This window comes from Bufo bufo, chromosome 5, assembly GCF_905171765.1.
Source record: "Bufo bufo chromosome 5, aBufBuf1.1, whole genome shotgun sequence".
Classification (NCBI taxonomy): Eukaryota; Metazoa; Chordata; class Amphibia; order Anura; family Bufonidae; genus Bufo; species Bufo bufo.
In genome coordinates, this window is record NC_053393.1 from 420,684,082 (window position 1) to 420,696,724 (window position 12,643).

The 12,643-nt window shown below is 40.6% G+C and overlaps 1 protein-coding gene across 1 annotated transcript in view; it reads right to left on the reverse strand.

Moving 5' to 3' along the window:
- The window catches only part of GADL1 (glutamate decarboxylase like 1), a 476,825-nt gene extending 469,106 nt beyond the window's left edge, over positions 1–7,719 (reverse strand). The window contains exon 1 of the mRNA XM_040433316.1: positions 7,513–7,719. Coding sequence (XP_040289250.1) covers positions 7,513–7,555 — 43 coding nt within the window. The 5' untranslated portion in view covers positions 7,556–7,719. The remainder of the gene's footprint in view (positions 1–7,512) is intronic.
- Positions 7,720–12,643: the final 4,924 nt, after the last annotated feature.

The following is a 12,643-nucleotide window of genomic DNA, read 5'->3' on the forward strand; positions in this document are numbered from 1 at the left end:
AGTATATCAGTCCCCGTGTGAGGGGCTCATTGTTATTTTTTAATATTATCTATTAAAAGTTAGATTTTAGGTGGTTGACCTCAGTGATATATAATTTTGTATACAACTACCAATTACGTATTTTTCACCGCTGTGAAAATAGCTGGGAGTGTACTTCCCTGCACTACCACTCTGATTATGCCACACACTGGCACAGACTGTCCACTCTTAGACACTTTTCTAAACTACTTTTGCTATTTAGCATATTGACAAAAGAGATCAGCAAACTAAAGACTAATTCTGCCCCCAACATGTTTCGCCAGCTAATCTGGCTTCTAACGGGCAGCAGCAGAAGCCAGATTAGCTGGTAGTTTAGAGGAGTGTCTAAGAGTGGATACTGTGTGCCAGTGTGTGCCATAATCAGAGTGGTAGTGCGGGGAAGTGCACTCCCTGCTACCCTCTATAAACTACGCAGTACTACAGCACCAACAATGAGTATCAGCTAGTTTTAACGCACACTTTTTTGCTCACTAATAATATTTCAATAGATGTGATGTTTTTCTTTTAATTTATCTATTAAAAGTTATATTTTATTATCTGGGACAAGCGAGGATATCAGCCTGTCCAGGCTTTGTGATTGTTATATTATAAATCCTTTCCCAGATAGGGTCTATATTATTTTCTATGTTAAACATTTTTTTTCAATTATTAGTGTTTTTTTTTAAACTTTTTATCTCCCTTTATCTTTATATCTGTGTAAATAAAAACAAACAAAAAAATGAAAATTGCCCAGTTTTCACACTGGCTGCTAGGTCTAAAATATGCCAAGATTTCCTTTTCTTTGAGGGCAACCACATAAGCCATGGACGCAATAGACAGGAGGAGACCTCATTGACTTCTATGGGAGTGTTTTCTAGGCATACTCTGTGACCTGTAAAGAGGTGAGGAGGGAATAGATAAGATGTGATATCACCTATTGTGAATGCTGGATCCTTTTTTATTTATACAATGGTGATACCTGTAATTCTAATCCTGCTTGTGGTGATAAAGACGTGACTACTGCAAAGTTACCTGTACAGAACAGAAAGTCTCAACATACTATGAGGCCTAGTGGTCAGTGCAACAACTGCACAATTTTAGGTATTTTTTTAATATTTCTTGAGACATGAAAAATGAAAACAAAAATCATCAAAAATTCTAAAAAGTCTAATCTGGTAAATATAAAAATAGGATTTAAAAAATAAGCCATTCTCTGATGACAAATTCCTTTTAAATAGGTTTTACAGGAATACACTCTGATAGTTCATCCTTATACCCTCTGACCATTGGGAAGCCCACAGTCATTGCAGTGCCATAACCTCATCAAACCTTATTCAGTCACATCAGCAGGCCCATACTGTAACCTAGTCTCATTCCAGTAAATTAGGCTTAGTTTGGCATGATCTACATACACTTCCAGGCACAGACCCATGTACAGAAGTACCATCCTGCTAGGGACAACCATTTTGCTGATCAGTAGAGGCCAGAATTCCAATTAAGAATTGATGGATTACCCTAAGGAAAGGCCATTCAATTTGTTTTCCTGATAAAAGAAAATCATTATAGCTGTAGCATGTGTATAAAATGATGCTAGTTCTGCCAGGCTCCATCAGGGCTGGCAGGACTGGTCTGTCTGTGTGCCCAAACTGACATATCATCCCAGTACTTTTTTAAATGTCTCCCACTGTCACAACTTAATTGTGTCAGCTTAATATCTATTTTTGCTGTGCTGAGTAGTTCTAAGCAGCATAGGCAATATTCGTTTTTGCGATATTTCGCAGATTTTTTGCCTAATATTTGCCATAAACTCGCAAATTATAGAATCATTATTTTCTTGATTGCGAAATACAGGTGTGGCTCACTTTTGCTAAATTTTTCAAGCTGCTAAAAGTTTCCTGAGACTGGAGAAAATGGTTGGCAGCAACTTTCGTGACTGTGAGGAAGAACTCCTGTCCTGATCACTGTAAGTAATTTTACATTATAGCACTGTTTTTGATTACATTTCGCATGCATGACAGAACAATAGCTTTATATGCAGATAGAGTGCTCCAATATATTTGCGTTTGTGCAAATTGGCACTAATGATGCGCATATGTTTTGCCGCAATACATGCAACTTCACATTTTATCAGGTCTGAGTATATATTACATATTGGTGCACTAAGTATTGTTGTGACATCACAGCACTATGTCTGTAGCATTTATGTATGGACAGCAGAGAAGTATCTCACATGCACATTGCACATCCATTTTCCTGACACACACTATATACCACACACTAACTAACTAACTAACCCACTAACTATCTGTATTATATATATGCGCTAACTAACTATCTAATGTAATTGAATAAGGATCCAGATGTCTCAGCAAAGTACAGAGCACAGCAATGTCACTGCTGTCTCTCTCAGACTGCAAAAAACTGCATAAAATGGCTGCTGGGCGTTTCCTATTTAGTAAGGGGTAGGCAACGTTCCTATTGGTTGCTAGGGATATTGCTAACCTCAGACAAAGATATTGCAGCCTTCTCATTGGCCCACAAGCAAGAAGCAGTGAGGGTACTGATGAAAAATAAATCTAGAGTATTCGCGATTACGAAGATATAGCACTATACTCTAGATCTTCGCAAATTCTCGAAGTGCCGATATTCGCAATAAAAATTGGTGATTACAATATTCGCAATCAACACTAGTGCTGAGCAATCATAGCTTTGCCAACAAAGTTCTGAAGTCTGATGATGAAGAAATTTAGGCAACATTTAATTTTATTCCAAGTCCAGCACCCATTTCTCATAACCCACAAATATACTACTAAATGTTTGTTTAACAAATGGCTATTTGATGTAAAAAAAAAAAAAAAAAATATGTTGACCTGGCACTTAAACTGTGGCACACAAAATCAAGTAAATGAAGTTTAAAGAGCATCTATCAGAAGGTTCAACCCTAGAAAACAAGATATAATGCCTGAAAGGACTGACCCTGCTCATTACAAGCATAAAATGAAAAGCAAGTTCTAGATTTGAACGGATAGTTGAAAGGGTTTTCTGATATATTTTTACTGATGACCTAGCCTCTGGATGGTTCATCAGTATATGATCAGCGGGGGTCCAAAACCCGCGAGCCCAGTCGATCAGATGTTTGAGAAGGCAGCGGTGCTCCTGTGCGCGCCACTGCCTTCTCGCAGCTTACCAAGCATAGCGCAATACATTCAGTTGACTGGGGCTGATCTGATCCTAGGCCTCGTGATATGAATATGCCCTCACTCGGCGTAGAGAGAAAAGGCTGCGGCTCTAAAGTTGCTACCTTCTGGCAGAGGTCACATGTGTCGGACGCCCACCGATTACACACCTATAACACCTTTAATAATAGCAAACAGAGGAAAATCTCCTTATCACATTGTTCTTAGCATGCATGTAATCTTTACAGCAATGTCCTTCTTGCAAAATTGTCACCCTAAATGATGGTCCACAAGCCCCCCCCCCCAAAAAAAAAAAAATGCATATCAATATCTCCTTGGTGTATGTATTGCTGTAGAACATAGTCCTCCCTGTAGAACACGAGGGATATTTAGTGTTTTTCTGTTCTTAGCGCTACCTCTGTGCACAAAGCCTTGTTCCCTGGTCCCTCTCTGCTGACACTGCAGGAGAAGAAGCACAGAAAACGTTGGGGAACATCTTTGAATAAAGGCTCCTGCACATGACCGTATCTCTTTTTGCGGTCTGCAAATTGCAGATCCACAAAACACAGATCCCAGCCGAGTGCTTACCACCATGTTTTTGTTTTTTTTCCCAGCAATTGCAAATGAGTACCATGTGCTTGTACATAGTCACGTACTATGTGATGCAACTTTGATGGGTCAATAATGTATACATAGGAATATCATTTTTCTTGTCAAAGGATATACATATAAATAAGCAGCAAAACCTGTAAAGACTCAAGCACACAGCAGTGACAAGTGCAGAAAGGGCATGTAGCTCCCTACTTCAGAAAGCTTTTGGGATAGAATTCTTCCATACACATAAAATTCAGCTACAAAATAAAATCATTGGGTGCCTCAGTATGAAATCCGACAATACAGAGGTATTCTGCTTAGGCCGCATTCACATCACCATTTTATTTTCTGTTCTTCTGATCCATCAGGAGAACAGAACAAAATGGATCCTTTGCTTTGAGCATCCATAGTGCTAATTTTGCATCCGTTTGTGTCAGTTCCATCAGATATCCATTATTTTTGATGAGATAAAAGGTCCTCCTTTACAGAATTTTTTCTCCCATCCAAAATAATGGATCAAACACGTAGGTAGAGATTGATGAAAACTACAGTAAATCAAGGGAAAAGTGTAGTAGCTTCCCATTACCAGAAGGCTCCTTCTATTTTTCTAAGGGCCACTGGAAGAGAAGATGAGAGATGGAATCTAAAGTTGAGCACATTTTCTAAAAATTGGTTTTGGTCTGATTAGTCTGAATCAGCCAAGAAATTTGATTTGAGTAAAAATTGATTCTGCTTAAATCAAAAGTGCTTTAGATTCTCTTTCTCTCACACAGTCTATTTCATTCTCTACCCACTGAATCAGAACTTTTTCATAAATTCGGGTTGAATTTCGAGTGCAGCAAATCAATTTGCCTACAAATTAAATCATAAGAGACATGACCTGTAGCACAGATTATTATATCTGTCAAATGATTATTTTTAAAGGGGCACTCCGCACTGGTTAATCCAAATGCAAAGAAAAATCACTGATTAAAGTTGCCTAAATGGGAGGAAAATCTCAACCCCAAACTTTGTAGCTTATTTATAATCGGGGAAGCAATTCCTCTGCATGTGATTCTCTGCTAACGGCAATCCCCAGCAAAAATGCATACAATGGAGGATGCCGGCAGCGGACTACATGCACCACAAAAACATCCTACACAAGATGAAATAATGTGTGGATGAAAATATAAAAATACATAAATCACTGAAAAAAGGTGCACCGCAATAATATGCGACTGACCATACTGGCTAGACCCTCACGCTGATGTTAAAAGCTGAGATTTTAGCTTATATTTTCCAGTTAGGAACATATTGGAGCCCTGCGCACCCCGTCAAGGTATCTCAGTGTGGCATGGGTCCTACCGCTAAACTACATGTAAAGAAAAATCACCAAATAAAGTGAATTACCAATGACAAGTATAAGAACATTCAATACATATAAAGAAAAATCACTGAATAAAGTGGCCACTTTATTCAGTGATTTTTCTTTACATGTATTGAATGTGCTAATGCGTGTCATTGGTAACATTCTGGTGCACCTGGTAGCCTGTGTCACATGGCCTGTTATAGGTGGGCTCGCAGCCTCCCTTCTCCCTCCCATTGTATTAGGGATCTTACTATGGAGGTATGTAGGAGCTTGGCTGTGAGTCGGTCCTTAGCACTTATCAGACTGTGTTCACACACGATAGGTAGTTTACCGGTAGGACCCACGCCACACTGAGATACCTTGACAGGGTGCGCAGGACTCCGATATGTTCATGACTGGAAGATATTGGCTAAAGTCTCAGCTTTTAACATCAGCGTGAGGGTCTAGCCAGTATGGTCAGTCGCATATTATTACGGTGCACCTTTTTTCAGTGATTTATGTATTTTTATATTTTCATCCACACATTATTTCATCTTGTGTAGGATGTTTTTGTGGTGCATGTGGTCCGCTGCCGGCATCCTCCATTGTATGCATTTTTGCTGGGGGATTGCCGTTAGCAATGGATCACTTGCTGAGGAATTGCTCCCCCGATTATAAACACGCTACAGTGTTAGGGGTTGAGCATTTCCTCCTGTTTAGGCCACTTTATTCAGTGATTTTTCTTTACATGTATTGAATGTGCTAATGCTTGTCATTGGTAACATTCTGGTGCACCTGGTAGCCTGTGTCACATGGCCTGTTATAGGTGGGGCTCGCAGCCTCCCTTCTCCCTCCCATTGTATTAGGGATCTTACTATGGAGGTATGTAGGAGCTTGACTGTGAGTCGGGCCTTAGCACCTATCAGACTGTGTTCATACACGATAGGTAGTTTAGTGGTAGGACCCACGCCACACTGAGATACCTTGATGGGGTGCACAGGGCTCCAGTATGTTCCTGACTGGAAGATATTGGCTTAAGTCTCAGCGTTTAACATCAGCGCGAGGGTCTAGCCAGTATGGTCCGTCGCATATTATTGCGATGCACCTTTTTCCAGTGATTATTGAATCCAAATACAAAGCATAAATTCTATAGGACAATTTGTGAATGTGCCCTTTCAGTAGACTTCATACAATGTCTGATATTTTATACTCATTTTTTTTCCCATTACTATACATGGCTGTCCTGATTATATATGGCAATTTAATTCAATAACTCTATTCCATAATTCAATATTACAGTCAAAGGAATATGGTAAAAATGATGTGTTGCCGATTCTGAGGGTTTAGTGTTTTTGGTCACTGCAGGAATTGCATCTTAGTGGCGTCATTCATAAATAAATCACTACCTCTAGAGCATTAAGTAGCTCAAGCAGGCACCAAACCCATTGCCCTATGACCTCATTAACGCATTCACAGTTTTCTATTTATGCACCAACAAAAGAAGTATTTGAATCTTTGAAAAAGACACAAAAGTTACAGCAAGCAAAACAAATACTAAATAAATCCATAAAATGAAACTTGTATATGAAAGATAAAGGGTGGGATATTACTAGTGTCAAGAATAATCCCCCCAAAACTATCTACAGTGAAAAAGAATATACTGTACGATACTCACAGCTTACCACAATCATAATAAATATAAAATATCATGAACGAGTAAAAAAAAAAAATGCTATTTATTATTAACATCATTTCAAACTTGAGAAATTTCAGATTAAAGTAAGGTAAATAACACTTTCTCATAAAATAGCCCCAAACTGGCTACTCAGCCTAGAATCAGAGAGAAAGACAGCTCAGGGTGAAAAACCTTGGAAAGCTCCCAGTTAGGAATACTTGACCTCAATATTAACCCTTGACTCAGCAGTGACAGTTTGAGATGATGGGTTATACGCTGTGTGGATCATACAAGTATTTGGGGAAGTAAGTCATACAAGGAAAATACTGGGGGAATCTAGAACTTTTCTCTGCATTCCTTCACTATTCATTACTTGAAATCAATGCAATGCAGATAGTTTCCAATGTGATATTAGCTTTGCATAAGGCAGTCAACCCACATGGAAAACTGCGCTTCAGTAAAGTTAGTTATTTCTGATGTCAGTTCAGCTGTTATTCAGGGGAGATGGCTCCCAAAATTATCTACAGCAAATCATAATAAGAAGTTCTGAAAATGACTGGAAGGCAATAAAGACGCATGACATAACCAGACGGTTCTAGGCACACAGTTGAGGAAACAAATGATTCCTAATGTCATTGTGAAAACTAAGTTATGTATGGAAGCTACTGCATGCTGCCTAATGAACTGACGCTGGAAGCATAGAAAGAAGCACAGGCTGTTACCCTCCATCTGCCCGGTAGTGTGTATGTTCTGGCTGCTGGTCATTCTGGCCTCTGGATTTCCAAGGTGACTTCTGCTTGCTTCTCCTATGGGCTCCCCAAATGAATTCTCAGTCCCAGAGGAAATCAGTGCGGGTGTTCACAGCACAAGTGAATAATTTACAGGTGTCTGGTGTCAGTGTCCCTGTCCCCACCCTGGCTTTGCTGAGTCCTGTGGCTGCAGCTGCTGCCTCAGAGCTTCTCTCCAATAGCAAAGCAGGGCATCTATTAATACCAATACCAGCTGGCCCTTATCCAGTCTTTACAGAATAGGAGAATAGAAAAGCTCCGACCAGATGGTCAGGAGGGAGGGATAGCACTTAAAGCTGTAAAGCACACAACACTGACCCATGCTGGATTGACAAGTTGCTGCTCTGGAATTTTTACAATGCGTTAACTCAATTCCAATGCTGATAATACTAATTCCACTAGAAATATCTCGAGAGCATGATTACAAATTTCATTTATGATATACACTGGAACTATATTTTCATTTTGCTGAAAGCAAATGGCCTTTATCATGTAGACAGAGTTAATACAAGGCATTTACTAATGTATTGTGATGGTCCTTATTGTCTCCAGTGCTGGCTAGATTCATTTGCTGTACTTACTGTATGCCGTGGTTGTTTTTAATATGATATAATAAAAAATCCACGTGAAGCTAAATGAATGCTTTGCCTGGATTTTCCTACGCTCCTCCAGGGTAACTCCCTTCACTGGACCAGCCGATCATTTTTACTTGCCTTCAGGATTAAAAATATAACAGATGCTTCAATGAAACGTGTCTTCAGAACATGACCTATTGTTTGAAGCACATTTTTATGTAATAAAGGTTTTTAAGAATTTTTTGTGACGCTATTTAAAATTTTTCATGTCTATATCTATATTTAAACAAAAACCATAAATCCTGCAGTGACTGGCCACTTAGCCTAATAATAGGCAGAGACTGATCACTTTACTGCTCTACTCTACAACATTACAGCCTCCTTATATGGCCTCCTGCACACGAACACCGTCCGTGGGGCAGCCGCAGCGGATCGCGGACCCATTAAATTTATCGGGTCTGCGATTCGCGCGTTCCGCAAAAAGATAGGACATCTTTTTGTGGAACGGAAGTACGGGATGAAACCCCACGGAAGCACTCCATAAGGTTACGTTCCGTGCTTCCGTTCCGCATCTCTGTATTTGCGGACCCATTCAAGTGAATGGGTCCGCATCCGTGATGCGGAATGTCCATGGAACGGCGCCCGTGTATTGCAGATCCGCAAATGCGGTCCGCAATACGGCCACGGAGCGCACACGTTCGTGTGAAAGAGGCCTATTACAGAGAATCCAGGGTCCACTATTCACAATAGGTGATATCACAGCTTATTATCTCCCTCCTGAGCTCTGCACAGGTCACAGAACATGCCTATAAAACTCTCCCATAGAAGTCAATGAAGTCCCTGAGGTCCCCTCCTGACCATTGTGTCTATGGCCCATGGGGCTGCCGTAAAGCAATTTTTTTTTTTTAATGCTTTCTAAATGATGTTAAGAACATCTTAGGCAGGATGGCTGCCCCCATAATCATGTTCAGGTAATAGAATAAAGAAATCTGCAATCAGAAAATTAAAACAAATAAGTAAAAAAGTATGTGTGTCACTATACAGGGAGTGCAGAATTATTAGGCAAGTTGTATTTTTGAGGATTAATTTTATTATTGAACAACAACCATGTTCTCAATGAACCCAAAAAACTCATTAATATCAAAGCTGAATATTTTTGGAAGTAGTTTTTAGTTTGTTTTTAGTTTTAGCTATTTTAGGGGGATATCTGTGTGTGCAGGTGACTGTTACTGTGCATAATTATTAGGCAACTTAACAAAAAACAAATATATACCCATTTCAATTATTTATTTTTACCAGTGAAACCAATATAACATCTCAACATTCACAAATATACATTTCTGACATTCAAAAATAAAACAAAAACAAATCAGTGACCAATATAGCCACCTTTCTTTGCAAGGACACTCAAAAGCCTGCCATCCATGGATTCTGTCAGTGTTTTGATCTGTTCACCATCAACATTGCGTGCAGCAGCAACCACAGCCTCCCAGACACTGTTCAGAGAGGTGTACTGTTTTCCCTCCTTGTAAATCTCACATTTGATGATGAACCACAGGTTCTCAATGGGGTTCAGATCAGGTGAACAAGGAGGCCATGTCATTAGATTTTCTTCTTTTATACCCTTTCTTGCCAGCCACGCTGTGGAGTACTTGGACGCGTGCGATGGAGCATTGTCCTGCATGAAAATCATGTTTTTCTTGAAGGATGCAGACTTCTTCCTGTACCACTGCTTGAAGGTGTCTTCCAGAAACTGGCAGTAGGACTGGGAGTTGAGCTTGACTCCATCCTTAACCCGAAAAGGCCCCACAAGCTCATCTTTGATGATACCAGCCCAAACCAGTACTCCACCTCCACCTTGCTGGCGTCTGAGTCGGACTGGAGCTCTCTGCCCTTTACCAATCCAGCCACGGGCCCATCCATCTGGCCCATCAAGACTCACTCTCATTTCATCAGTCCATAAAACCTTAGAAAAATCAGTCTTGAGATATTTCTTGGCCCAGTCTTGACGTTTCAGCTTGTGTGTCTTGTTCAGTGGTGGTCGTCTTTCAGCCTTTCTTACCTTGGCCATGTCTCTGAGTATTGCACACCTTGTGCTTTTGGGCACTCCAGTGATGTTGCAGCTCTGAAATATGGCCAAACTGGTGGCAAGTGGCATCTTGGCAGCTGCACGCTTGACTTTTCTCAGTTCATGGGCAGTTATTTTGCGCCTTGGTTTTTCCACACGCTTCTTGCGACCCTGTTGACTATTTTGAATGAAACGCTTGATTGTTCGATGATCACGCTTCAGAAGCTTTGCAATTTTAAGAGTGCTGCATCCCTCTGCAAGATATCTCACTATTTTTGACTTTTCTGAGCCTGTCAAGTCCTTCTTTTGACCCATTTTGCCAAAGGAAAGGAAATTGCCTAATAATTATGCACACCTAATATAGGGTGTTGATGTCATTAGACCACACCCCTTCTCATTACAGAGATGCACATCACCTAATATGCTTAATTGGTAGTAGGCTTTCGAGCCTATACAGCTTGGAGTAAGACAACATGCATAAAGAGGATGATGTGGTCAAAATACTCAATTGCCTAATAATTCTGCACTCCCTGTATGGTTTTAACTGGCAAGAAATAATTTCTGTGACACATTTCCTTTAACTGATTTGTTAAAAGGTCCCTTTGCTTCGATGCTCAAGGTATGGTACCAATTGAACTGGAAGAGATCCATTGATCCCTTGACATATGACCACTGAGGCCAGCTATTGGCTGAACAGCCACATCATGAATAATAGTCCAAGGGACATGGGGGAATATTGAGTCAAAGGCTGGGAAAGATTAGGTTGAGCACTAAGCAGAGGGAAAGAGGAGACAGGCCACATAGGTCTGAAAGAGGAGGCCTCTGTATCACTGCTTCAGAGGCTGTGCCCCCTGGTAGGATGTAGGTAAGATGTAGGATGACACAATCTGGCATGGTCCTTTGGACCACAATCAGGCACTTGGTGGCCCTGCCCACAGGAAGCTGAGGGATGCAGGTTTGCATTGACCACTGGCGTTACAGTTTAGGTAGGACCCATTCCCTTATGGATAGAATAAAACACTATTGGATTAACTGGATGTTTCCCATAAGGATTTATGGATCTTAACTGTACTGGTGCCAGTTAATTTGATTGGATAATCTTATATAGATGTAGCAGGGTTAGCACTCAAGCTCTTTACTCATCGCGTTATCTTGAGACAAAAGCCATTGAAAAGCAAATGAAGGTGTTTTCTTAACGCATTTAGTTTAGATAACACGTCTCATAAATCATGAGTGTTAACTCTACTACATCCGTATGTGTGTACGTGGTCACAAGTGATCCCTTCAGTGATCCTTTTCTTTGTTTTGGGTTGACATTTTGGGGTATTAAGTAGGGATGAGCTAACCCGAACTGTATAGTTCGGGTTCGTAACGAATTTTGGGGTGTCCGTGACACGGACCCGAACCCAAACATTTTCGTAAAAGTCTGGGTTCGGGTTCGGTGTTCGGCGCTTTCTTGGTGCTTTTTGAAAGGCTGCAAAGCAGCCAATCAACAAGCATCATACTACTTGCCCCAAGAGACCATCACAGCCTTGCTTACTATTGGCATGGCTGTGATTGGCCAGTGCAGCATGTGACCCAGCCTCTATAAAAGCTTGGGTCACGTAGCGCTGCACGTCACTCTGCTGATACAAGTGTAGGGAGAGGTTGCAGCTGCGACGTTAGGGCGAGATTAGGCAGTGATTAACTCCTCCAAAAGACTTCATTCAGTAATCGATCTACAGCTGTGGATCATTGAACTGCTGCTATTCAATTGCTCAGTGTTTTTAGGGTGCCCAGAGCGTTTTTCAGTCACTTTTTTCTGGGGTGATCGGCGGCCATTTTGTGGCTTGCTTGTGCGCCAGCACAAGCTGCCACCAAGTACATTTAACCATCAATAGTGTGGTTATTTTTTGCTATATCCTACATCAGGGTCAAGCTTTCATCAAGTGCATTTAACCATCAATAGTGTGGTTATTTTTTGGCCATATACTACATCAGGGGAAAGCTGACCTTGTCACCCAAGTGCATTTAACCATCAATAGTGTGGTAATTTTTTGCTATATCCTACATCAGGGTCAAGCTTTCATCAAGTGCATTTAACCATCAATAGTGTGGTTATTTTTTGGCCATATACTACATCAGGGGCAAGTTGAGCCTGTCACCCAGCGCCTAAAAAATAGGCCTCACATTTATATTAAACTAAAAGCCAAACAAGTGGAATGTTTATATCAAAAGGTATCATTTATTATAAAATATAAATAATGGAGAGCAACAGGATGTAATACAGTACACGGAGAAGCACAGGGTAAGTAAATTCAAAGGAACCACCATAGAACTGCGCAAGATAAAGCACAGTTCGTGCGCAATGTAAAGCACAAATAGGTACGACCAATAAAGCTAAGACTCTGGGAAACCAGATGAATATCACATATATGGTCTC